Raw genomic sequence first — 27,500 nt, forward strand, 5'->3', positions numbered from 1 at the left:
ATTAGAATTTATTTTGTTGACCTTTCAGATGTTGTTGAGCCTCTGGAGCAGAAATTAAAGAGTTTTCACATTTTTGACGTTGTGGTAAGTTTTTAGGGAAATGTAATATAGCAACGTTGGGCTTAGGTGGGAGCAGAACTCCTGTATTTCTACTCACATTGTCTGAATACATATATTGAACAACTAAGGGTTGATTTGCGGGATTAGCCCTATATCAGTATAGCATGAATAATAATCACACATCAGTCATATTTTTTATGAATAGTCATTTATTAAATATGAATATGGTAGTCCAAAAAACAGTTCCTATCGTCGGAGACGGACGTCACACTTGGTGCATTGTGTGTTTGTGTACCCTTCACTGCAGTGTCTGCAGCGTCCTCTCTTTGTCTTCACTGGAACATGTGCCACTAGGTCCTTCCGTACATCCAGTGGAGGCTGTGATCTCTTGGATGGGGCCCCGCTTGGTGGACTCCCATCACCTGAGGATGGTCTCTTCTGAGCACTCAACGGGCTCCTTGATGTCACCGTCGATGCTGGGCTCCCGTTGCCTAAAGATGGTCGTCCTCTCTTGGGTGTTTTCAGAGGAGTTGTGTTCACCTGATTAGAACAGAATCAATCAAGATACATGTCAAAAATACATTAGGATACAAGTCAAAAATATTACAGTGAAATATAAAAAAATATTACAAACGGCAAATAGCAGAAATGCATTCTTACCAGGATGAGAGAGGATGCTAGATCTGCCTGAAACTGTCTCCTGGTCAGGATCTCCTGCTTTGGCATCTTTAGAGCTTTGCACCCCCGCTTGTAGAGGAGCCAGGCGTTGATCACAGCAAGGAGGATGGTGTGCCAGAAGATGTACACGTACCAGCGTCGGGACTTCATGGGTCTGGTCCAGCAAAGGATGACACAAGTGTGACCGCTCTGCTGTCATACCATTTGACAGCACAGATGTTGTGGTTGGCTTCCACTCGGATGTCAAAGCTTCCTCTCCCTTTTTTCTTCAAGCTCTTCTCCTCTTCAAGGTTACAGTTGGGTAAGCGCACCTGCCTGGCTGTTCCCACATAATGAATCTCACGATCAAGGAGCTTCACTACCAATGGGACATAGGTGTTGTTGGGACTCGATGTCCACATAATCACTGACTGGGGGGTCATTGGGTTGTTGGTTTTCCTTGTCCATGTGGCCACAGGCATGTTCATCTACCTCTTCTTCACTCATAGCAGTGTGTTGGAGCACCACCCTTTGGAGTGGTTGAAGGTTCGAGCCTGCTCCGCGCCGTTCGTTGATGAGTGGTCTGCTATAAGAAGAAGGACTCAGACACCAAGATATGAGGTTAACAATAAACTGATTTAATGGTAAAAGCAACAGTACAATAATACGAAGTACTTCGGGCTCTGGTCTTACTACCGTGTGATATACGTATCAGGACAGTCAGTCAGAAGAGAGCCCCGAGCATGAATATTGGGGCAGTTTACATACAGATTCTGTGGGAGGAGTTGTGTCGGTTGCTCCTCCCTTCATATTTCTAATTGGTGGCATCACTCCTGGGCGGGCCCTAGGCAATGAGTCAGCAGCCGTTGACTCCGTCTGGTTCGCGCCATCTCCTTACAAGGAGATGGCTGGCGCTGCTGGGAGTCGTATTCAAGTTGCACATAACCGATGTTTGACCCGCTGTGTCCAATATTTGACCCGCTGTGTCCCAATAGTGATATTTCACTTCTCATATTTCTAGCTTCCTGTTATGCAGACTGCTATTAAAGATAGGGATGCTTCACTTCTCATATTTCTAGCTTCCTGTTATGCAGACTGCTATTAAAGAGGAACCAGTGTAATTAAGCACACATATATTCTCAAGCAAACTCATAGCTGAACACTGTGTACACAGGTTACTTTAAGTGTCACTGTCCTCTGATTCCATCTCAAAATCACTTTCTCCTTTTTGGATGGCATCACATCTTGCACACTGAATCCAGGACCTCTCTTTGCTGGTGGCATTCTGAAATGGAAAAAGTAATTAATAAATATGTATCAATAATACATATGCTTATTATATTGTAATAGATTACCTGAAGGAATAGATAGGGTGGTGGGACAAGTGTTCATTCTGTCTGGCTTAGCCTATTGTCATACTAAAAGGAATGCATGCACCACCCCCTTCCAGGTGTCCCGATGCAACAAGCATCTGAATCCTATTTACATTGCACACTTGAGTGACACGATACTACCTGGCTTAGCCTATTATCATAACACAAGCAATACCTACACCCACACATGCAGGTAAACCAGTTCAACAAGTCACACAATGCTGTCTGGCTAATGCTAACAGGCTATTTATCATACTAAAAGGGATACATCCAAGTGTCCCAACACATTTCCCCTTAGCGCAATACCGCATCAGTTGCGCCACTTATGTGACAGACAAGAATAGTATGTGACAGACAAGAATAGTATGTGACAGACAAAAGAGTATGTGACAGACAAGAATAGTCAATTATAATGTCTAACACTTAATGTGGAGAAAGAGATGTCCTGTATGGGTTGATTGTGCGTTGATCTGTTGGTAATGCCTCGGGGTTCCGGTGGGCATGTAAACAAATGCATAATGCTGCGCTATACTTTGCGGCCTCACCCGGTTGCATAGCAACGCTTATTGTTTAGGTGTCTTAATAAGCAGGTAGTCATATCATTAGCTAGAACTAGCTAGATCTGATCGATATGGGCATAAACGCGAGTCTAATCTGATGGGAGAGAGAGATCAGCTGCTGCTGACGAGTCGACACGCAGCTCTGCATGATCCCCTGCAGCGGTGAGCAGAGCAACACACACACTTCAGGTTAGAATATCCCACGTAGCTATTTTAATTACCTCTCAAACTACCTAAACTAGTTATAGATTAACTACTAGATATGTTTAGTTTTACTGTCGGGTCACTCATTACTGAATCCGCGAGCTGCATGATACTGACGGGCTGTCAGGAGAGGGAGAGAGCGCTCCGTTTATTATTGCCGTGTTATTGTAAGTTACTACACTTTTGAATAATGTACTTAATCTACTATAATTAGTTTGTTTAATATCGAATCATATCAATTTGTTTTAAAGCTCAATAAATAACAAAAAAGACCTTTGACCGGCACTTTTCTAATTTGTCCGGAAGATAAACTTTAACGGACATGTTGACCGTCAAAAAAATATTCTAACGGGAACTCTGATTACTACAGATATAATTTCACATACCTTTATCAGAAATAATGTATTAATGTATTCAATTCTGGTCTTAATTCAAAATCTTAACAGAGGACACATTTAGAACTTAGTTATAGTGAATTATCAAAGACATCATATTTCTATTAGTGTTTTATTTCCATATGTGAACATAGAAGAAGGGCGGGGTCCATGACAGGGACACGTGCTATTTTGACTACCACAGACCCAGTGTTGTAATATTACAACAAAGACATAAGCTGCTCAAAATCAGGACCTATAAACACATGTACTACCCAATAGCATTGTGAGGCTGAACAAAAGGACCTTTAGACTATGTCAATGTAGTCTTTAAAAAAACAAAACATTTACTGACTTCTTTAGGATAGCTTAAAGCAGTGGTTCTCAAACTTTTTCTGTCAGGCTTTGGAGAAAAACAGTAAACAGTGACAAATAGTCACGTAATGGGCCAAGTTAACATTTATTAAAATACATCAATATGAACGTGAGCATTCCTTTCAAAAAAATTAAAGAAAACACTTTGCTAGAACAGTGATAATAAAACAATGCTCCATAAGTCTGTGTGGTCAAAAAAAGAATTACATAATACAATTGTGCAATCCCTTTGCTAGAACAATAAGTTATAATACTTTGCCACTTTGCAATCTGTGCAAACAAATGAAAAGAAAGAAAATGCTGATATTTGGCAGAAAGTGTGTCTTATCATTAGTTTTCTGCAATGAGCCTGTTTTGCTCTGCACATTTCTTCAGAACGGGGTTGCAGGTTCAGTGGCAGCGCCGGAGATTTCTTTTGGGGGTGCTGTGGGGTAGCTTCACGTTTCATATTATTTTCAAATTATGATTTTTTCTTTTTTTTTTTCAAAACCATTTTTCCTCCTGGTCTCTCGTATCCCCCCCCCCACTTTGAGAAACACTGGCTTAAAGTAATGTTGTAAAACTACAACAGTGGGCCTTACAGGGTTACACTTCTACTGAACCACATTTAAGAGGAACATATGTTATGTTTTATACATTTAACTCTCATAGTTACTTTACATGTCACTTGTTTGACGCTTTTACCCAAAGCGACTTGAATGGCTCCACATTGACACACATTAAAATGCTCCTACGTGTACTACATGTAGTTTTTAGTGATGTTAACAGGCTAATATAATAATATAATAATATAATACTGTGGGAAGGGCCATTCTGCATATACTTTTGATACTTTAAGTACATTTTGATGCCAATACTTCAGTAATTTTGCACTTTACCTCTGCTCATAAATAGGCCTATGCTACATCTTCTAATCTAGGCAACAGTGTGCAGGCTGTAGTCTCAGCAGGCTGTAGTCTCAGCAGAGAGTAGTCTCAGCAGAGAGTAGTCTCAGCACAGGCTGTAGTCTCAGCAGGCTGTAGTCTCAGCAGGCTGTAGTCTCAGCAGAGAGTAGTCTCAGCACAGGCTGTAGTCTCAGCAGAGAGTAGTCTCAGCAGGCTGTAGTCTCAGCAGGCTGTAGTCTCAGCAGGCTGTAGTCTCAGCAGAGAGTAGTCTCAGCAGGCTGTAGTCTCAGCAGGCTGTAGTCTCAGCAGAGAGTAGTCTCAGCAGGCTGTAATCTCAGCAGAGTGTAGTCTCAGCAGAGTGTAGTCTCAGCAGAGAGTAGTCTCAGCAGAGAGTTAACCAAAGTTCTGGGGAAAACTTGGAGAAAAAAGGCGGATCAAAACAAACCAAATCCTGGTCCTCCTCCTCTTCCTCCTCCTCCCTCACTTTTTCCTCCTCCTCCCGGCATGTGGTGTGTATTTGTTTAATCTCGACACCCTAAAGGCAGCAGAAGCAGCAGAAGAAATAAAAACGTTCCCCTCCTTCCAGAGTTGTTTACGCGCGGCGGAGCGATGTCAGCGGTTTGCCCGAAGAAGAGCGTCTTTTCTCGGCTACTTTTCCTCCTCTTCCTCCAGGACTCCTGCTGCTCGGCACTTGAACTCGTGCTCCTGCACACCAACGACGTGCACGCACGGGTGGAGGAGACCAGCGTGCACTCGGGCACGTGCGGCAGCGAGAGCAGCGCGTGTTTCGCCGGGGTCGCGCGCAGAGCCACGGAGGTCGCGCGGATCCGGAGCACGGAGCGGCACGTGCTGCTTCTGGACGCCGGAGATCAGTTCCAGGGGACGGTTTGGTTCAATCACTACAAGGGGGCGGAGGCGGCGCACTTCATGAACAAACTGAAGTACGATGCTATGGTGAGACACACACACACACGCACACACGCACGCACGCACGCACACACACACACACACACACACACACACACACGCACACACACTTGTTATTAGACATTGGTGGAAAGTAAACTAAGTACATTTACTCAAGTAATAAACTTTGAGGTACTTTTTCTGCAGTGGTGGAAGAAGTACTCAGATCTTGTACTTGATTAAAAGTAGAAGTACTCAGGTCTTGTACTTGAGTAAAAGTAGAAGTACTCAGATCTTGTACTTGAGTAAAAGTAGAAGTACTCAGATCTTGTACTTGAGTAAAAGTAGAAGTACTCAGATCTTGTAGACTTGATTATATTTCACATCATTAATCCAAATCTGTAAAGTAACTAAAGGTATTAAATACATGTAGTGGAGTAGAAGTACACAGTAGCATAACATGGAAATACTCAAGTAAAGTACAAGTACCTCCATAATAAAACCATGACAGATAGAAACAGAGCGTTCTCAGTTCAGTTCAGGTTGAGTTTGATGTATCCATTGCTGTTGAAGCCTCGGCTGGTTTTAATTATCTTAATAGCTGAAACTCATGAGAGGGAAACATTCTAATGGATCTCTTTAATCTTTCCGCCAAATAAATTGTGTTGGAGAAATACTGAGGCAATAAATCGAGACATAGACTTCCTCACTATCAACAGAGCTTTTGTCCTCATTTTAAAATAGGTGTTTTAATGTTGTTGGAACAGAATCTGGGTTTCTGAAAAAGCCCCTTTGCACCCAGGTTTGAACTGCGTCTGAGCTGCAAATCATTCATTACTTTCTTTAATAGTTAACAACTACCTGTATACTTTGCTAGACCTTGACTTCTAACATTTACAGTTTAGTTTCCTGTATCTGGATATTATTTACATTCTTGTTCTTTACCGAGCACACAGGAAGTCAAAGGGTTTACTCCAACAAAGTACACTAAAGGAGATAAGCACTTCAGAGTTTAAACTGTGAACAAACTGTTAAATACTTAAGAGATTAACTGATGGATCGGTGTCTCTACTTTAAAGAGTCCTCTCCTGCTGATGTTCAGGTGTATATCAGTATGTAGTGTCTCTACTTTAAAGAGTCCTCTCTTGCTGATGTTCAGGTGTATATCAGTATGTAGTGTCTCTACTTTAAAGAGTCCTCTCCTGCTGATGTTCAGATGTATATCAGTATGTATTGTCTCTACTTTAAAGAGTCCTCTCCTGCTGATGTTCAGGTGTATATCAGTATGTAGTGTCTCTACTTTAAAGAGTCCTCTCCTGCTGTCAGTGTTATCCGGTGGTATATCAGTATGGTAGTCTATGTAGTGTCTCTACTTTAAAGAGTCCTCTCCGCTGATGTTCAGGTGTATATCAGTATGTAGTGTCTCTACTTAAAGAGTCCTCTCCTGCTGATGTTCAGGTGTATATCAGTATGTAGTGTCTCTACTTTAAAGAGTCCTCTCCTGCTGATGTTCAGGTGTATATCAGTATGTAGTGTCTCTACTTTAAAGAGTCCTCTCCTGCTGATGTTCAGGTGTATATCAGTATGTAGTGTCTCTACTTTAAAGAGTCCTCCTCCTGCTGATGTTCAGGTGTATATCAGTATGTAGTGTCTCTACTTTAAAGAGTCCTCTCCTGCTGATGTTCAGGTGTATATCAGTATGTAGTGTCTCTACTATTAAAGAGTCCTCTCCTGCTGATGTTCAGGTGTATATCAGTATGTAGTGTCTCTACTTTAAATGAGTCCTCTCCTGCTGATGTTCAGGATGGCTATCAGTATGTATTGTCTCTACTTTAAAGAGTCCTCTCCTGCTGATGTTCAGGTGTATATCAGTATGTAGTGTCTCTACTTTAAAGAGTCCTCTCCTGCTGATGTTCAGGTGTATATCAGTATGTAGTGTCTCTACTTTAAAGAGTCCTCTCCTGCTGATGTTCAGGTGTATATCAGTATGTAGTGTCTCTACTTTAAAGAGTCCTCTCCTGCTGATGTTCAGGTGTATATCAGTATGTAGTGTCTCTACTTTAAAGAGTCCTCTCCTGCTGATGTTCAGGTGTATATCAGTATGTAGTGTCTCTACTTTAAAGAGTCCTCTCCTGCTGATGTTCAGGTGTATATCAGTATGTAGTGTCTCTACTTTAAAAGAGTCCTCTCCTGCTGATGTTCAGGTGTATATCAGTATGTAGTGTCTCTACTTTAAAGAGTCCTCTCCTGCTGATGTTCAGGTGTATATCAGTATGTAGTGTCTCTACTTTAAAGAGTCCTCTCCTGCTGATGTTCAGGTGTATATCAGTATGTAGTGTCTCTACTTTAAAGAGTCCTCTCCTGCTGATGTTCAGGTGTATATCAGTATGTAGTGTCTCTACTTTAAAGAGTTCTCTCCTGCTGATGTTCAGGTGTATATCAGTATGTAGTGTCTCTACTTTAAAGAGTCCTCTCCTGCTGATGTTCAGGTGTATATCAGTATGTAGTGTCTCTACTTTAAAGAGTCCTCTCCTGCTGATGTTCAGATGTATATCAGTATGTTGTGTCTCTACTTTAAAGAGTCCTCTCCTGTTGATGTTCAGGTGTATATCAGTATGTAGTGTCTCTACTTTAAAGAGTCCTCTCCTGCTGATGTTCAGGTGTATATCAGTATGTAGTGTCTCTACTTTAAAGAGTTCTCTCCTGCTGATGTTCAGGTGTATATCAGTATGTAGTGTCTCTACTTTAAAGAGTCCTCTCCTGCTGATGTTCAGGTGTATATCAGTATGTAGAGTCTCTACTTTAAAGAGTCCTCTCCTGAATCCATGTTTTGCTTTTTTCTCCCAGGCTTTTGGGAACCATGAGTTTGATAACGGTTTGGAGGGTCTGAAGAAGCCGTTTATGGAACAGATTCTGTGTCCCATCGTCAGCGCAAATTTAAAAACGGACCCGAGTATTGCGGCGACTTTTGGCAAATCTTATCTCCCGTATAAAATCCTGACGGTGGCGGGAGAACAGGTGGGAATCGTGGGATACGTCTCTCAGGAAACATCAGCGCTGTCCAAACCAGGTGAGTCGAGAGGAGAAGTTACCCCTGAGATTTTCCTCTTCAGCCGTCAGCAAGAGTGAGAGGGAAATGTTGGTTTGAAGAGGCACCCTCAAAATCAGATATTGTCCCTTGTGTCCCTGCAGGTCCTCTCCTGCTCTTCGAGGCGGAGATTCCCGCTCTGCAGCTACAGGTCGATAAGCTGCGGACGCTCGGGGTGAATAAGATCATCGCTCTGGGTCACTCTGGGTTCACCGTGGACAAAGAGATCGCCAGGAAGGTCAGAGGGGTGGACGTGGTGATCGGAGGACACAGCAACACTTTCCTCTACACCGGTAACAACTCCTCTGATATTTCATATGGTGTTTCTCTCTGGTTTGACCTTCAGATTCAGATCCTTTACTTCAAAAAGAAATACTAAAATCATGCTTTAAAAATACTCCACTACAACTAAAAGTCAGTATGGTATATATAAACTGTATTTATTTTTCTTGTATCTGAAATAACAATAAAAAAAACACCCAAATAATTTAAGATCATTTTAATTTCGAAGGCTTTTAAAGGTGTATAGATTCCAATTTAAGTTTCTTTAATTATTTATTGATTATTCTGGACTTTCAGCAGTTACTGTAACTCTTCGCAACTTAAGTTTTTTATAAAAACATCATCAATCTTGTGTTTATTAAGGTAAATAAAGCTGTAAGATAAACATATGTGTTATGGAATAGACGTATAAGTTGCCTTCGGAGGACACAGCAACACTTTCCTCTACACCGTAACATCTCTGATATTTAATATGTTTTTATCTCTGGATTGTCTTGGGCTAACATTGGGCAATCTTCAACCCTTTACTTAAAGGGGACCTATCATGCAAAATGCACTTGTGTACGTCTTTTCTACATGAATATGTGTCCCCGGTGTTCCAGGGAACTCACCAAGTGTCAGAAAACACAACCCTCTCTATTTTCCTCCATACCCAAATCTCTAAAAAAGGGGCTGCAACGGATCTGATCAAAACTGATCCAGATTTGAACACTGTCCTGACGTCAGGACGGTGGCGCTACGGCTATTGGGCCAACTCCACCAATCAGGAGGAGACAGCCACGGCCATTGCCGTTCGAAAGCGCTGGAGACGCTGTAGTACATATGCCAGGCCTGTAGGGGGTGCTGTTCTCACAGAATCTGCCCTTGCAGAGCAGAGCTAAAAAAAAGTGCAAATTGAGCGAAATGAGGCATGGCTAAAATGCATGATCTGTTTGGTATTTTGAAAACAGAAACGTATAAATATGCCTTATATAGGTATGGCCCTACAATATATCATTTAAATATACCATGATAGGTCCACTTTAAATAGAAATACTAAAATCATGCTTTAAAAATACTCCACTGCTAGTAAAAGTCAGTATTGTATGTATAAACTCTATTTTGTTTGTGTATTACATGCAGAAAAAACAGAAAAAACTATAAATAACACCCTAAAAATATTTAAAGATACATTAAAATGACTTAAAGAGTTAGAAACCTAATAATTCATGTGTTTTATATGCAAAAATAAAGTGTTTTAAGGTAAATAAAGCTGTAAGAGGAATATATATGTTATGGAATAGACGCCTTAAAAGAACCTACTCAAGTAAAGAACCTTAAAAATGCAATTAGGTTGAATATTTAGGTGCAAAGCAGTACGTCTGTATTATTTGTGTTGCGAGGTGGAGAAAGAAAAGTGTTTCTTCGTCCCCTGTGGTTAGGGTTAGATTCCTGTCCCTCGCGTCGAGCGGAAACTCTGAGTCTGGCTGAGATCAGGAGTAAACAACGTGTCCACGTAAATAACGTTCTACAGCTTTATGTAAACAAGAGGAGGAGGAGGAGAGCACCGTGATGCGTTCAAGGACTCTTGTGAAGTGCAGTTTCCTGCCGTAACATTCTTTTAAAAGAGGCCTTATTCTGCAGACACTACATACTGATATACACGTGAACATCAGCAGGAGAGGACTCTTTAAAGTAGAGACACTACATACTGATATACACCTGAACATCAGCAGGAGAGGACTCTTTAAAGTAGAGACACTACATACTGATATACACCTGAACATCAGCAGGAGAGGACTCTTTAAAGTAGAGACACTACATACTGATATACACATGAACATCAGCAGGAGAGGACTCTTTAAAGTAGAGACACTACGTACTGATATACACCTGAACATCAGCAGGAGAGGACTCTTTAAAGTAGAGACACTACATACTGATATACACCTGAACATCAGCAGGAGAGGACTCTTTAAAGTAGAGACACTACATACTGATATACACATGAACATCAGCAGGAGAGGACTCTTTAAAGTAGAGACACTACGTACTGATATACACGTGAACATCAGCAGGAGAGGACTCTTTAAAGTAGAGACACTACATACTGATATACACATGAACATCAGCAGGAGAGGACTCTTTAAAGTAGAGACACTACGTACTGATATACACGTGAACATCAGCAGGAGAGGACTCTTTAAAGTAGAGACACTACATACTGATATACACCTGAACATCAGCAGGAGAGGACTCTTTAAAGTAGAGACACTACATACTGATATACACCTGAACATCAGCAGGAGAGGACTCTTTAAAGTAGAGACACTACATACTGATATACACCTGAACATCAGCAGGAGAGGACTCTTTAAAGTAGAGACACTACATACTGATACACACCTGAACATCAGCAGGAGAGGACTCTTTAAAGTAGAGACACTACATACTGATATACACGTGAGCATCAGCAGGAGAGGACTCTTTAAAGTAGAGACACTACATACTGATATACACCTGAACATCAGCAGGAGAGGACTCTTTAAAGTAGAGACACTACACACTGATATACACCTGAACATCAGCAGGAGAGGACTCTTTAAAGTAGAGACACTACATACTGATATACACGTGAGCATCAGCAGGAGAGGACTCTTTAAAGTAGAGACACTACATACTGATATACACCTGAACATCAGCAGGTGAGGACTCTTTAAAGTAGAGACACTACATACTGATATACACCTGAACATCAGCAGGAGAGGACTCTTTAAAGTAGAGACACTACATACTGATATACACCTGAACATCAGCAGGAGAGGACTCTTTAAAGTAGAGACACTACATACTGATATACACCTGAACATCAGCAGGAGAGGACTCTTTAAAGTAGAGACACTACATACTGATATACACCTGAACATCAGCAGGAGAGGACTCTTTAAAGTAGAGACACTACATACTGATATACACGTGAACATCAGCAGGAGAGGACTCTTTAAAGTAGAGACACTACATACTGATATACACCTGAACATCAGCAGGAGAGGACTCTTTAAAGTAGAGACACTACATACTGATATACACCTGAACATCAGCAGGAGAGGACTCTTTAAAGTAGAGACACTACATACTGATATACACCTGAACATCAGCAGGAGAGGACTCTTTAAAGTAGAGACACTACATACTGATATACACCTGAACATCAGCAGGAGAGGACTCTTTAAAGTAGAGACACTACATACTGATATACACCTGAACATCAGCAGGAGAGGACTCTTTAAAGTAGAGACTCTACATACTGATATACACCTGCACATCAGCAGGAGAGGACTCTTTAAAGTAGAGACACTACATACTGATATACACCTGGACATCAGCAGGAGAGGACTCTTTAAAGTAGAGACACTGCATACTGATATACACCTGACCATCAGCAGGAGAGGACTCTTTAAAGTAGAGACACTACATACTGATATACACCTGAAACCTGTTCTCACTCTGTCTTTATCTCCTCTCTCTCCACTCTTTATTTCTCAGGAACCCAGCCCTCCACTGAATTCCCAGCAGGAGATTATCCCTTCATGGTGAAGTCAGACGACGGGCGGCAGGTTCCCGTGGTGCAGGCGTACGCTTTCGGGAAATACCTGGGGTACCTGAAGGTGACGTTTAACGAGGCCGGGGACCTCCTGAAGGCAACAGGAAACCCCATCCTGCTGGACGGCAGCGTGACACAGGGTAAGAAAAGGTTTTATACCAAGTGGTGCAGGAATGAGTCCTTTATAGCCCAACATTAGCCGCCTTTAGCTTAGCGGTGGTGACGTGAAGTCATGTGACCGTGCTGTAGTTCCTTTATAGCCCAACATTAGCCACCTTTAGCTTAGCGGTGGTGACGTGAAGTCATGTGACCGTGCTGTAGTTCCCTTATAGCCCAACATTAGCCCCCTTTAGCTTAGCGGTGATGACGTGAAGTCATGTGACCGTGCTGTAGTTCCTTTATAGCCCAACATTAGCCGCCTTTAGCTTAGCGGTGATGAGGTGAAGTCATGTGACCGTGCTGTAGTTCCTTTATAGCCCAACTTTAGCCACCTTTAGCTTAGCGGTGGTGACGTGAAGTCATGTGACCGTGCTGTAGTTCCTTTATAGCCCAACATTAGCCCCCTTTAGCTTAGCGGTGATGACGTGAAGTCATGTGACCGTGCTGTAGTTCCTTTATAGCCCAACATTAGCCGCCTTTAGCTTAGCGGTGATGAGGTGAAGTCATGTGACCGTGCTGTAGTTCCTTTATAGCCCAACATTAGCCGCCTTTAGCTTAGCGGTGGTGACGTGAAGTCATGTGACCGTGCTGTAGTTCCTTTATAGCCCAACATTAGCCGCCTTTAGCTTAGCGGTGGTGACGTGAAGTCATGTGACCGTGCTGTAGTTCCTTTATAGCCCAACATTAGCCGCCTTTAGCTTAGCGGTGGTGACGTGAAGTCATGTGACCGTGCTGTAGTTCCTTTATAGCCCAACATTAGTCGCCTTTAGCTTAGCGGTGATGACGTGAAGTCATGTGACCGTGCTGTAGTTCCTTTATAGCCCAACATTAGCCGCCTTTAGCTTAGCGGTGGTGACGTGAAGTCATGTGACCGTGCTGTAGTTCCTTTATAGCCCGACATTAGCCTCCTTTAGCTTAGCGGTGGTGACGTGAAGTCATGTGACCGTGCTGTAGTTCCTTTATAGCCCAACATTAGCCCCCTTTAGCTTAGCGGTGATGACGTGAAGTCATGTGACCGTGCTGTAGTTCCTTTATAGCCCAACATTAGCCGCCTTTAGCTTAGCGGTGATGAGGTGAAGTCATGTGACCGTGCTGTAGTTCCTTTATAGCCCAACATTAGCCGCCTTTAGCTTAGCGGTGGTGACGTGAAGTCATGTGACCGTGCTGTAGTTCCTTTATAGCCCAACATTAGCCGCCTTTAGCTTAGCGGTGGTGACGTGAAGTCATGTGACCGTGCTGTAGTTCCTTTATAGCCCAACATTAGCCGCCTTTAGCTTAGCGGTGGTGACGTGAAGTCATGTGACCGTGCTGTAGTTCCTTTATAGCCCAACATTAGCCGCCTTTAGCTTAGCGGTGATGACGTGAAGTCATGTGACCGTGCTGTAGTTCCTTTATAGCCCAACATTAGCCGCCTTTAGCTTAGCGGTGGTGACGTGAAGTCATGTGACCGTGCTGTAGTTCCTTTATAGCCCGACATTAGCCTCCTTTAGCTTAGCGGTGGTGACGTGCAGTCATGTGACCGTGCTGTAGTTCCTTTATAGCCCGACATTAGCCTCCTTTAGCTTAGCGGTGGTGATGTGAAGTCATGTGACCGTGCTGTAGTTCCTCTATAGCCTCACGTTAGCTTTTTACTTCAGAAATCATTAAGTGGTGTTAATATGTGGAGATGATCCTGCTGAACTAAACGTGTTAGTATCATAAACGTTGAGATTATTTTCTGCAATAATCACATGGAGAAATCCCATTGGACCAGGGAGATGCTGCCTTCAGGGACCAACACAGAAATATCACATCCCTGCACCACTATTACTATTTCCCATTACCTTTTGTTAATGAAATACACCACCTTGTTTTTTAATTTTTTTAAATCTATGGCTGTATTTGTAGATCCGGAGTTTCTTGCCGATGTGCAGGAGTGGAAGAAGAGTCTCGCAAACTTCTCCTCTCAGGTGGTCGGACAAACTCAGGTTTTCCTGAACGGCTCGGCGGAGGAATGTCGCTTCAGAGAGTGCAACCTGGGAAACATGATCTGTGACGCCATGGTGAGGAAATGGGACGTAGATAAATAAAAATAAATGCATCGCAGATGGAAATTAGCTTTGAGTGAACTCTACGACTAAAGAATCTGTATTCGATTGTACGATCTCTTATAACCTCAGCAACTGCCTTTCTTTTTATGTTCCAACAAGAACCCTTTTAGAAATCTATCCCCGTGGATATTAGAACAGCAAACTCCCTTGAATTGTTTAAAAGTAAATCTTTTTAAAATGGCTTTTAATTTGGGTTAACTTTCAATTCTCACCGTCCATGTTTTACTGTTTTTTTTCTGTTTGGCTTTTATTTTACATTTTAAACTTTCTTTTAAAAATGTATTTTAACCTATTTTAATTTCTTGTCAGCTTTACTTCAAGGGAATTTCATCACTGTTAATGTTTTATCTTCTCTATCTATATTCATTTTAATATTGTTGTTGTGTTTTCTTCTTGTTCTGTTTGTGCATGAAAGGTGCTCTACAAATAAAGTGTAGTTATTATTATTATTATAAATAAATCGTGATCGTAAAGTGTAACTGTGGCGGCGGTTCCTCTTTGTTTCTCAGATTTTACAACAACATCCGGTTCTCCGACGGCCAGCAGTGGAACCACGTCAGCGCCTGCATCTTCAACGGAGGCGGAGTCCGGACCTCCATCGACGAGAGAACCAGGAACGGTGCGTCACTCCGTTAAATATATAGTATTTCAATCAGGTGTAAATACTTTTTGAATGCTAAATTGTTTCTTAAAAATGCTTATTTTTTATTATCTGTTAGGGAATAATTTGCTTAGGTGTTCAACCTTTGACCCAGTTCATCATTTTCTCCTCTCACTGTCTCTTTCTCATGGCATAGGTCTACGGCCTTGGGTATTGCTGCTATCGCTCTTAAGGGGGAGGAGCTTGGGTATTGCTGCTATCGCTCTTAAGGGGGAGGAGCTTGGGTATTGCTGCTATCTCTCTTAAGGGGGAGGAGCTTGGGTATTGCTGCTATCTCTCTTAAGAGGGAGGAGCTTGGGTATTGCTGCTATCTCTCTTAAGAGGGAGGAGCTTGGGTATTGCTGCTATCTCTCTTAAGAGGGAGGTGCTTGGGTATTGCTGCTATCTCTCTTAAGGGGGAGGAGCTTGGGTATTGCTGCTATCTCTCTTAAGGGGGAGGAGCTTGGGTATTGCTGCTATCTCTCTTAAGGGGGAGGAGCTTGGGTATTGCTGCTATCTCTCTTAAGGGGGAGGAGCTTGGGTATTGCTGCTATCTCTCTTAAGGGGGAGGAGCTTGGGTATTGCTGCTATCTCTCTTAAGAGGGAGGAGCTTGGGTATTCCTGCTATCTCTCTTAAGGGGGAGGAGCTTGGGCGCATCGTTGTTGCCAGCTTATGACCGAGCACAAGCCGACATGAGATAGTTTATTGTTCAGGGACATCTAGAAGCCCTTCTTTTTAGGAACGTAGGTTCCCTGGCGCACATTATTTTCTAACGACGACAGCTCTAGTTAGATTCAGGGTCTATATTTGTTTAGTCTCGCTGATAAAGAATGTTGATTATTACACTCCGAATTAGTTAAAACCTGGAACTGCAGAAGAGTTCTTCAGAATTGATTGTGGCATCTCCACCGTGTGGTCAGACCGTGGCACGTGACATGTCTTGTGAATTCTCTGGCCGACAAATAAACCGTCAGTGTTTGCCATCAAAGCTCCAGCTCTCCATCGTGTCTCTCTGAGTCCTGTTTCCAATTGCTTCAGAAGTTTCCCCCACAATTATCGTTATATATTTATTTTTTTACCTACTTTGCAACTTATTTTTTTAGATGGTTTATGTTCGCACCACCAGATACCAAAGCAAATTCCTTGTATGTGTAAACGTACCTGGCAATAAACTAGATTCTGATTCTGAGATCCAGAGGTCTAAAGTAACTAAGTAGATTTACTGAAGTACAATTTTGAGGTTTCACGCTGCTATGGACATTCTCAAAGATATTGACTGTTATTTTTGTATATATTGATTGTTGTGCTTATATGTATAAATGTGTCTGTTGATTGTGTATATATAGGATATACATGTTTTTATACATATTTTTATATATATATTAGTTTTTTTGTATTTGGGATTGTGGGAAACGGTATTTCGATCTCTGTACACACAAACTGAAAGATGGATGCTAAAGTTGACTTGACTGCATGATTCGCTGACGATACTGTGTTTTCCGTGTCGTCCGCAGGATCGATCACCATGGAGGACCTGATCTCCGTGCTTCCCTTCGGGGGAACCTTCGACCTGGTGCAGCTGAAGGGCTCCACGCTGTTCAAAGCCTTCGAACACTCAATGAGGCGATACGGACAAAGCACCGGGGAGTTCCTGCAGGTCTCAGGTACCTTCAAACACCACAGATGATGTTAGTTCGAGCTTCTGAGATCCACGTGGTTTTTAATTGTGCTTTAATGTTCAAAAAGCTCTTTATTGTTCTCATACTGCCTGTGCTGCAGCACCTCTTTTCACCCTCTGTCTGAAACCAGAGCCCAGTCTGCTCTGATTGGTTAGCTGGCCGGCTCGGTTGTGATTGGTCAACGGCTTAGAGATGTCCCGCCCCTTATGCTGCGTTCACACCGGACGCAATGCGAATATTCGCATCGCTCCAATCGCTCAAGTTTCACCGCGGCTTGCAGTTTGTTCATTCAAAACAGACATACCGTTGACGCGCCACGCCGTTGACGGACAGTTGAGGTTGTTTACACTTCCATGCAAGATCGTTTTGGTTATTTCTGTCCTTGACTATGGAGGATATAACAACTATTGCTGCTTTGTACCTTCTGTGGAAGTCCTACAAACGTAGCAACAAACGCCGTCGTGTCTGGGTTCTCATTCTCCACAAAGCCAGCTCCTTTTTGTTGCGGTCCCGATAGATATACGACATTGTATCGTAAATCTCCGGGAACCCACTCACAGCCACAACGATCATCTCTTCCATCTTTACAACTGATCAACAGCAGGACGTCAGAGGAACGTCAGAGGGAATCCCAACGCTGATTGGCTTTCGCGAGAACGCGTCACGTGAATTTGACGCTCGAGTTGAAAAAATGGAACTCTCGCGTTTGACGCGGCCCCCTTCAATCGCATGATTCGCGCCGCGTCCACCGCTTCATGCGTGCCGTCGGAGCGAATTTGCGTCTGTCCGCGTCTCTGCATTGACTTTACATGTAATCGCGCCGCCCCCAAAAATCGCATCGCGTCCGGTGTGAACGCTGCATTAGCCTATCACATATACAATGTGTTGGAGCGCTAGCCAATAGGAGCGTGAGTGTTCCGTAGTGATGTCAGGATGTTCCAGAAGTAAACAAAGTCCATTGGAGGAAAAAGAAAACCACTAGATGTCGTCCTCATTAATTAAGCGGTAAATAGTCCATAGATACAAATTTAAAGAAGAAGTGCTTGCCTACAGGAGTGCTAGTATTCCACAGTGATGTCTCTATGTTTAAGTACGGTTATGTAGGTGTTAGAAAACTCTCCCTGGTCCCCGGCTTGAGCTTCAACCTCAGGATCCATGTATCTGTGATCCTCTCCAGAATGGAAGTAGTCATCACATACAGAGCATCAACTAGTTCCTGAACAGTGTCCTTCACATGCTGATATCCAAGAGAGGGAGTTACACAGTCACAAGATGGAGGAATAGAAAGCAGTATTCAATGTTTACTTCAGATTAGCTCCACGTCAGAAATGAGCATGCTTGTCATATGTCTATCTCCATAGAGGCTGAATCATCATGTTCATCACATAGCTATCTGTGGCAGCGGGGTGTGGTTAGGGCGCCGGCTGCTGGAGGGATGGGAGTGGCTCGGTCGGACACTAGACAGCTGAGCAGAATCAGCTAATTAAGCTCTCAGTATAAATGCTGGTAACCTGGTTCTGCTCTCTCGCAGTAGGCTGGATCCACGGACCCCGAGCAGCCTCAGGATCTAGCGGGGCTAATTGTCAAAGCTTGTTTTTGTGAACTTCCCCCTCCGTGGCAATAAACTTGGTCATTTTTCACAATCCCCCTTCTCCTTCGTCCATTTTTCACCCCAGTGTGAACCAGAATGTTCACACTATCATATGCCTAAAACAGTCCTGATGCTCTTCTAGGTAATCATACATCCTGTCATGAACACAGCTACAGTTGGGATACCTTTGTTATCATGTGACTCTCAGATTGGAAGAGGACATTCACTATTTTCCCAACAGTAGTAAATGTACGTTTGTCTCTGTGTCCCCCTGCAGGGTTTCGGGTGGAGTTCGACCTCTCGGGGTTACCCTCGTTGCTCCGGAGCCTCAGCATCCTCTGCACCCGGTGCCGAGTCCCTCAGTACGAGGAGGTGGAGCCGCAGGGGGTCTACAAGGTGGTGCTGCCTGCGTACCTCGTAGAGGGAGGAGACGGGTTCTCCATGTTCCCAAAAGAGATTCTCAAACACGACAGCGGTGAGGAGACGTTTATATATTTTTATTATATTACAGGGTTTTGAGTGCACCGGGTAACAGGAGCGCTGCTCCCTCAAACCAAAATGCGTCAGACTGCAGAGACCGCATATATTATATTATATTAAATGATATTATATTACAGGGTTTTGTCTGCCCCAGTCTGCTCTGATTGGTTAGCTGGCTGGCTCTGTTGTGATTGGTCAACCTGCTTACAGATGTCCCGCCCCCTATTTTTGCCAATGATTTCCTTAAATTACATTATTTTTGAATGGTGAAATGTTGTCAATAGTTATGTTTATTTACCTGAACATCATACTGGGAAGTGATAATGTTTTAGTGATCTTTACATTTTTTTTTTTATTTCCTTCCAGGGGATTTGGATATTTCCGTGTTGTCGGACTACATCGGTCAGAAACAGAGAGTTTATCCGTCTGTTGAAGGACGGATCAAGATCTTTAACTCGGCTCCGGGTCAAACTCCTCTGGTGTCTCTGGTGTCTCTGGTGTCTCTGCTGTGGACGCTCTGTGGGGACACGCTGGGATGAGTGAACACAGAACACAGAGGAACATGTTCAAGATCTAAAAGGACTGATGGAAGCTCCTCTTCGGACAGGACTGAAAATACCACTTTCACATAAAAAACATTTTATTCTTAGTAATTATTTAAAAACGACATATCCTGCTTATATCCAGATTCATATTAGTGTCTCTACTTTAAAGAGTCCTCTCCTGCTGATGTTCAGGTGTATATCAGTATGTAGTGTCTCTACTTTAAAGGGCACCTATCATGCAAAATGCACTTGTGTACGTCTTTTCTACATGAATATGTGTCCCCGGTGTTCCAGGGAACTCACCAAGTGTCAGAAAACACAACCCTCTCTATTTTCCTCCATACCCAAATCTCTAAAAAAGGGGCTGCAACGGATCTGATAAAAACTGATCCAGATTTGAACACTGTCCTGACGTCAGGACGGTGGCGCTACGGCTATTGGGCCAACTCCACCAATCAGGAGGAGACAGCCACGGCCATTGCCGTTCGAAAGCGCTGGAGACGCTGTAATACATATGCCAGGCCTGTAGGTGGTGCTGTTCTCACTGAATCAGCCCTTGCTAAAACAGAGCTAGAAATGGTCAAATTGAGCAAAATGAGGCATGGCTAAAATGCATGATCTGTTTGGTATTTTGAAAACAGAAAAAGTATAAATATGCCTTATATAGGTATGGCCCTACAATATATCATTTAAATATAGCATGATAGGTCCACTTTAAAGAGTCCTCTCCTGTTGCTGTTCAGGTGTATATCAGTAGTGTCTCTACTTTAAAGAGTCCTCTCCTGCTGATGTTCAGGTGTATATCAGTATGTAGTGTCTCTGCTTTAAAGAGTCCTCTCCTGCTGATGTTCAGGTGTATATCAGTATGTAGTGTCTCTACTTTAAAGAGTCCTCTCCTGCTGATGTTCAGGTGTATATCAGTAGTGTCTCTACTTTAAAGAGTCCTCTCCTGCTGATGTTCAGGTGTATATCAGTATGTAGTGTCTCTACTTTAAAGAGTCCTCTCCTGCTGATGTTCAGGTGTATATCAGTATGTAGTGTCTCTACATGTCTCCATGCTTCAATGTTCAAAAAGCTCTTTATTTTTCTCTGTGCTGCAGCACATCTTTTCACCCTCTGTCTGAAACCAGAGCCCAGTCTGCTCTGATTGGTTAGCTGGCCGGCTCTGTTGTGATTGGCTTAGACATGTCCCGCCCCTTAGCCTGTCACGTACAATGTGTTGAAGCTGCTAGTGTTCCATAGTGATGTCAATGTTTTCCGGAAGTAAACAAAGGACTCCAATGAAGGAAAAAAGAAAACCACTAGATGTCGTCATCATTAATTTAGCGGTAAATAAAAACTTTAAAGATGAAAGAAAGGACTCAGTTTTTATTATGTTAAATAATAAAGCACTTTGGGCTGCGTCAAGCATGAAAGGTGCTGTTGTTATTATTATGGACTTTTATTTGGTGTTGAATGACGATGAGTTTACACAACTTACCTATTAGTCAAATTAAAGCTTACATTTTGAGTTCTTTGACGTTTTCATATTTTTGAACATACAATACTACGACTTTTTTTATTTAATTTGGACATTGTGACGCCCTGTGTGTGACATTATAATGTGATTTGGTTTTGACACACACACACACACACACTCTTCTCTCATGCTCTTCACACACCACTGATTCTACTGATCATCCCATCTGTATATATTTAATTTGCTTAATAAAGTTGTGTTGAAACGTACATCACGGTGCTTTCAGATCCTGACCAATGGGGGCTCGTCCATTTCAGCTGTGTAGTTTATTCTTTAAAGGTGGTTATATTTGAGGATTTCAATTAGTGGCTATCCTGTCCCCTTCCTTCCGTACAGAGCTCTTCTCTCTGTGTGTATTTTACCCAGAGTTCCTCAGCAACAAAGCCTCCTCTGTGGTGGATTCCTGGAGGAAACGCCGGCTGCTTGTTAATGTCTTGGATCTGATTGGCTGCCAGAAGCTGAAACATTTCTTCCATTCAGAGCGAAGACGAGGACATTCCTGCTTTTTATACTTTGGATTAATTTAATCAGGGAGTTCCCAGTTTGACCCAGAGCCAGAGACTTTGTGTTTTTAATGACGTACTACACTTTGATTTTGTATTATTTATTACATTTTTCTACTTTTACTTGAGGAACATTTTGAATGCAGGACTTTTACTGTAACAGAGTATTCCTACACTCTGGTACTTCTACTTTTACTCAAGTACAAGATGAAGTAAAAAGATATGATTCTACACTGTATTGAAGTAAACATGTATTATTTTGAATTGTATTTTAGTGAACATGTATTGTTTGAACTGTTTTAAGTAATCACAACGGTTTTGGGTAATCACATATTTAGAAATGATATTCTCACTTTCAACTCACTGACCCAGAGATCCTGTTTCACACACACACCGCTCCTTTTCACCCCCACACACAGATGTTCGTTAAGGACATCCATATATGTGCACAAAGGTTTAAATGTCTGAGAAAGAATAGTTTATGTGAAAAACTCACATGGGAAAGTAAGGGAGTGAAGATCGGGGCAGAGATAAGGATTGACTTTTGACCTTGTGAAACTTTGGAATCTCACGTTCTGGTCGGAACTCTGATTCGCTGTATTGAACCCGACCAGGAGTGAATCCAACCAGTAAAAACACCTGGGGGATGTGAGCAGCTCATACAGCTCCTCCTCACGGACTCTCTCATTCGCTTTGGAGTAAAAGGGGAAGGGAAAAGTGAACACATCTCCGCCCCAAAATATGAGTATGAATACTGTTGTTTTTGTATGTAAAAATGCTTCTGGTTTGCTGAAGGCTGGTCTAGAGACGTGTAAACCGCATCCCAAACCTGAAGTCTGTACTTCTCGTTTCTTGAAGGCATGGTCTGTCTACCTGTAAACAGCATCACAAGCCTGAAGTCCGGAGTACTCTGTATAACTTGTATATGTGTTTGGTTTCCTACCAGAAGTAAACTCAGATAATTGTTATAACTTTTGATTCCGGTGTTTTCAATTCCTTTCTTTATTTAATAGAGATTTCAGCCTCATCCAACGAACGGCGCGTAGCAGAGGGGGGTGGCTATCAGCCACCACAATAGGTGTTCTGCTCCAACAAAGACCTGAGTACTTCTACTGTACTTTTACTCAAGTACAAGATCTGAGTACTTCTGCTTTTACTCAAGTACAAGATCTGAGTACTTCTACTTTTACTAAAGTACAAGATCTGAGTACTTCTACTTTTACTCAAGATCTCAGTACTTCTGCTTTTACTCAAGTACAAGATCTGAGTACTTCTGCTTTTACTCAAGTACAAGATCTGAGTACTTCTACTTTTACTAAAGTACAAGATCTGAGTACTTCTGCTTTTACTCAAGTACAACATCTGAGTACTTCTACTTTTACTCAAGTACAAGACCTGAGTACTTCTACTTTTGCTCAAGTACCTGATCTGAGTACTTCTACTTTTACTCAAGTACAAGACCTGAGTACTTCTACTTTTACTCAAGTACAAGACCTGAGTACTTCTACTTTTACTCAAGTACAAGATCTGAGTACTTCTACTTTTACTAAGTACTTGATCTGAGTACTTCTACTTTTACTCAAGTACAAGACCTGAGTACTTCTACTTTTACTCAAGTACAAGACCTGAGTACTTCTACTTTTACTCAAGTACAAGATCTGAGTACTTCTACTTTTACTAAGTACTTGATCTGAGTACTAGTGAATTGAAGCAATGCATCTTGAGAATCTTAGCATGGATTTAATTAACTAAATCTCTATTGGTTAGAAACAGAAAAGATGACAGACAGCAGCAGTTAGATCAATAAATATATGTCTCTTTATTCAATGGTTTATATACACTGGAATGTAAAGAGGATTTTCAGAAACAGTCGATTCAGATCCACACGTCAGGCGTCAGCTCTCCACACGTCAGGCGTCAGCTCTCCACACGTCAGGCGTCAGCTCTCCACATGTCAGGCGTCAGCTCTCCACACGCCTCGTTCACTCCTGCAGAGGGAACAGGAAGCAGCGTTAGCATTTCAGAGACACTCAGAATTATAGAGAGTTTAATGAGTATCAGTCAGATAAGAGCATCAGAGGGAGAGTGTGTAACTGCATGTGAGAGAGTTCAGGGCCCAGCTGTCAGAGAAGATTTCAGTTTATCTTGTCATTTCTTACGTTTTTCTGCCTATTTAATCTCAATAAATGTAATATTTTGAGTTTTTCCTCATAAATCTGGTGTGTGTGTGAGAGAGATTAAAGTGGTAAATGTACTATATTTAAGATAAAACGACTTTACTTAACCTGTTTAGCCCTGAGCCTGTTTTTCAGGTCTCAGGCTCGAAAATGACATTCCCAGAACAAATGACCATATCTTCCCTTCTAAAAGGGTTAAATTAATAATCTTTTTTCTCAAAGTAATGATAAACCTGTGAGTTGGATGTAGAAAAGTCAGAATCAATATAGATGTTTTTTATTTTAAAGAAAATTCAGATTGAACATAGTAAAAAACTGTAAATTATAGTATCCGTCCAAAGATTATTTTTTACTTATAGTGAAAACTACCCTTGGATGATGGGTTAGTAGACTAAAAGCTTTAGGAATCCAAAGTACAACATATAATAAGTACCCTGTATCAAGATTGATGCAAAACAAGTGACATTTGACCTTTTTAGAGAGGTTTAGCCAAAACCACCCCACTTCTGAGGTGATTTGGGTGGAAATGTTTTTCTTTCCATATCTCTGGCCCCCATTGGTCGATTTTGATGGTTGACACCTCTTTCTGACCGTTAGAGCCAATAGAATCGAAGGGGGATTCCCCCACACACACTCGTTGTAAAACAAAAAGTTGGGGGCTTTGCGCATGTAGTTTTGCATGAGAGTGAACCTATCTCTAGCTTTGACATCTGGAAACGGAAAAGCAGTTTTATTGCTCATGGATTATCAGAAATCATTTCAAAGGGACACAGACACATTGGATTAACCCATGGATTAACTTCAGCAGCGTTTTTATCGTTTTAATGCCATTGAAGACCACTTTGGAGAGACTACAGAGCCAAGGTAACCATGTTAGCATTTTTAGCTACCTAGCGCCACACCGTTTTTGCTTATAACGTCGCGATTTCGTATAATTCAGTGATAATGAGGGTACCCTTCGATTCTGTATCACCTCACGATGTGAATCGATGTCATGGATGTGCAGAAAAGATAAATAATAAGGTTTTGTGAGTGATTTTCGGTGCAGTAATCTGTTAGCATTTTTCGCTCGTTGCTAATTCAGAGGCTCAGTGTTAGCATTGTGGGTTTTAAAAAAATAAATAAATAAAAATGATCAGTTAGATGAGTTTCTTCCCGTTACATGGATATAAAACATTCATAGTTTATTAAATGAACATGCCCTCAGACACGGTTTCCTGCAAGATGTTGCGGCAGTGCCCCGGTACCGGGGTCTCTCGGGCTTAACAGGTTTAAAGGTCCCATGTCATGGCCATTTCTACTGATCATGATTCCATTGTTGAGGTCTACTAAAATAGATTTACATTGTTCCAAACTCACATTGGTTTCTCATACAGCATCTCTGTATAGTATGAGTATTCACTCTCTGTCCTAAACGGCTTGCTGGAGCTCCTGCCCCCCCGCCCCGCCCCCCCCTCCCCCTCCCTGTGAGCCCACTGTGCTCTGATTGGTCAGCTTGCCCACTCTGTTCTGATGAGTCCACCACCGTTACAGCGGAACATCAGTGTGTATTTGTTACAATGGCGATTGTTAGCAACCAGAAAATGACACAAGTAATGACAAACAGATGAGAATGCAGCGTGGGGTCTGGGTGCCGTGTTGGCGGGACGTTGCGGGGCTCGCTGCCCCGCCCTTTGAGGCTCAAGGAGCGGACAGTGTGAGCTGGATTGCTGGTGTCGTTTCCTGGTTGCTGCGTGGGGTCTGCGAGACAGCGAGACACAGCAGGGCTCAGCCTGAACACACACACACACACTCACAGCCAGGCTGTTCGCCACACACTCACAGCCTGAGAAAAGATAAGGCTGAGTGAGTGTGTGTGTGTGTGTGAGGAGCTCCATGGATTGGTCCCTTTGGTCGTCGTTACGTCACTTAGACCAGGAAGTAAACAATGGAAAAAGAGAAATGTCCAACGAGGCGTTCTGGGGCAGCATAGACAGGTCTTTTCTGTGTTAGAGTTTTACTCTCTACAGGGTGTACTTTGAGGGTTTGTGACTCTGCAGACCGTTTACATGCAGAAAAAGCTACATAACACAAGGGGACGGGTAATAACCAGAAGAGCATGACATGGGACCTTAAAAGATAAAATAAATGTAATATTTAGAAATTGTTCTCATAAATCTAGTGTGTGTGTGTGTGTGTGTGTGTGTGTGTGTGTGTGTGTGTGTGTGTGTGTGTGTGTGTGTGTGTGTGTGTGTGTGTGTGTGTGTGTGTGTGTGTGTGTGTGTGTGTGTGTGTGTGTGTGTGTGTCTATGCTGTTAGCTGGATGGAAAGGGGGAACTGAAAGTAAAAAGAAGTGGGAGTAGCTGGAAGCTTTTTGGCCTTTAGAAGAGAATGAAGCAGAAAGGAACCATGGGAGGAGAAAGTCTCCAAAGGCTGTAAAAACATTGGGATTAGAGTTTGAAGATGGAACAGCTGGGGTTAGGAATGTTAAAAGAATAAAAACACAGTCACATCTTGTGTCCAGGCGTCCGGAGATTTAAAAAACTGATCCTAATAAATACGTTTTAGCTTCCAGAGATATAACCCTCTGTTGCTACAGTAGGTAGGATTGGGACACATCAACATTTTCTTTTGCACTACTTTTTATTTAGTATTTTATTCTATATGTTGCATTGTTGGAGGAGCTCAGGTCAGAAGAATCTCATTGCCATTTCTACCGTGTAGCTGCTGAGCATCTGATGATAACACCTTTGAATCTTTGAATGTCAGGAGTTATATTTCTATTTGAAGACACCACGGTGAGTCTCTCCCTGTTGTATCTCTTCTCGTGAGTTACCTTGCTGAGCTCAGGGAACAGCTCCTGCACGGCGATGTCCAGCAGGACGTACGTCATCTGAGAAACAACAGAACAATCAAATACAAGAGGGTACAAAACATCTAATATTACCTTTTACACATTTACTATAAGAGACAGAAACATTATTCCTTTAGTGACATGAAGCCAGAGGTTTAAAGTACTTCTCCTCCACTTCAGTTCAGAGGTACATGGTGTACTTCTACTCCACTACATGTATTTAATCCCTTTAGTTACTTCACAGATGTGGATGAATGATGTGAAATATAATCAAGTGTTAAATCAGACTTTAGTTCCACCTGGAGTAAATCCACAAGCTACCCTGCAGTATACAAAGTCATTCAAACTAGCTGCACCTTTACCAGCTTTGAGAACACTTTCATGATCAATCATTATAAAACATATCATATATATTATTCTGAAATGGACCAATCTGCACAATCACTACTTTTACTGTCGCTACTTTCACTATATTTTGATGAGAATACTTTTCTACTTTCACTTGAGGAACATTTTGAATGCAGGACTTTTACTGTAACAGAGTATTCCTACACTCTGGTACTTCTACTTTTACTCAAGTACAAGACCTGAGTACTTCTACTTTTACTCAAGTACAGATCTGAGTACTTCTACTTTTACTCAAGTACAAGATCTGAGTACTTCTACTTTTACTCAAGTACAAGACCTGAGTACTTCTACTTTTACTCAAGTACAAGATCTGAGTACTTCTACTTTTACTCAAGTACAAGATCTGAGTACTTCTACTTTGACTCAAGTACAAGATCTGAGTACTTCTACTTTTACTCAAGTACAAGATCTGAGTACTTCTACTTTTACTCAAGTACAGATCTGAGTACTTCTACTTTTACTCAAGTACAGATCTGAGTACTTCTACTTTTACTCAAGTACAAGACCTGAGTACTTCTACTTTTACTCA

The 27,500-nt window shown here is 42.2% G+C and overlaps 2 protein-coding genes across 5 annotated transcripts in view; one reads left to right on the forward strand and one right to left on the reverse strand.

Moving 5' to 3' along the window:
- The first annotated feature begins 4,950 nt into the window (after positions 1–4,950).
- Positions 4,951–19,834, forward strand: LOC117477218 (snake venom 5'-nucleotidase-like). Of its 2 annotated transcripts, none has more exons than XM_034123888.1 (9): positions 4,951–5,441; positions 8,241–8,463; positions 8,586–8,774; positions 12,289–12,486; positions 14,393–14,551; positions 15,110–15,214; positions 16,751–16,900; positions 18,784–18,981; positions 19,353–19,834. In XM_034123888.1, exons 1-9 carry the CDS (start codon positions 5,097–5,099, stop codon positions 19,523–19,525), a joined length of 1,740 nt encoding a protein of 579 aa, XP_033979779.1. In that variant the 5' UTR covers positions 4,951–5,096; the 3' UTR covers positions 19,526–19,834. The 2 variants fall into 2 exon arrangements, with proteins under 2 accessions (XP_033979779.1, XP_033979778.1); XM_034123887.1 differs by having other exon boundaries at positions 14,393–14,547; positions 15,105–15,214; positions 19,353–19,829.
- A 3,514-nt stretch (positions 19,835–23,348) lies between these two features.
- Positions 23,349–27,500, reverse strand: part of LOC117477181 (sorting nexin-14-like) — a 35,779-nt gene continuing 31,627 nt past the window's right edge. For 2 of the 3 annotated variants that reach the window (XM_034123833.1, XM_034123830.1), the window contains 2 exons: positions 26,546–26,602; positions 23,349–23,541 (listed from right to left, as the gene is read on the reverse strand). In XM_034123833.1, coding sequence (XP_033979724.1) covers positions 23,536–23,541; positions 26,546–26,602 — 63 coding nt within the window. In that variant the 3' untranslated portion in view covers positions 23,349–23,535. The remainder of the gene's footprint in view (positions 23,542–26,545; positions 26,603–27,500) is intronic. The other variant, XM_034123832.1, reaches the window with a different exon arrangement.

The sequence above is a fragment of the Trematomus bernacchii genome, unplaced genomic scaffold (genome assembly GCF_902827165.1).
Source record: "Trematomus bernacchii unplaced genomic scaffold, fTreBer1.1, whole genome shotgun sequence".
Classification (NCBI taxonomy): Eukaryota; Metazoa; Chordata; class Actinopteri; order Perciformes; family Nototheniidae; genus Trematomus; species Trematomus bernacchii.

Bases quoted from the DNA above. Each gene is read 5' to 3' on its own strand.
- LOC117477218 (XM_034123888.1), top strand. From the start codon at position 5,097: ATGTCAGCGGTTTGCCCGAAGAAGAGCGTCTTTTCTCGGCTACTTTTC. The intron at 16,901-18,783 runs GTACCTTCAAAC...GTCCCCCTGCAG, and splicing joins GGAGTTCCTGCAGGTCTCAG to GGTTTCGGGTGGAGTTCGAC. The intron at 18,982-19,352 runs GTGAGGAGACGT...ATTTCCTTCCAG, and splicing joins GATTCTCAAACACGACAGCG to GGGATTTGGATATTTCCGTG.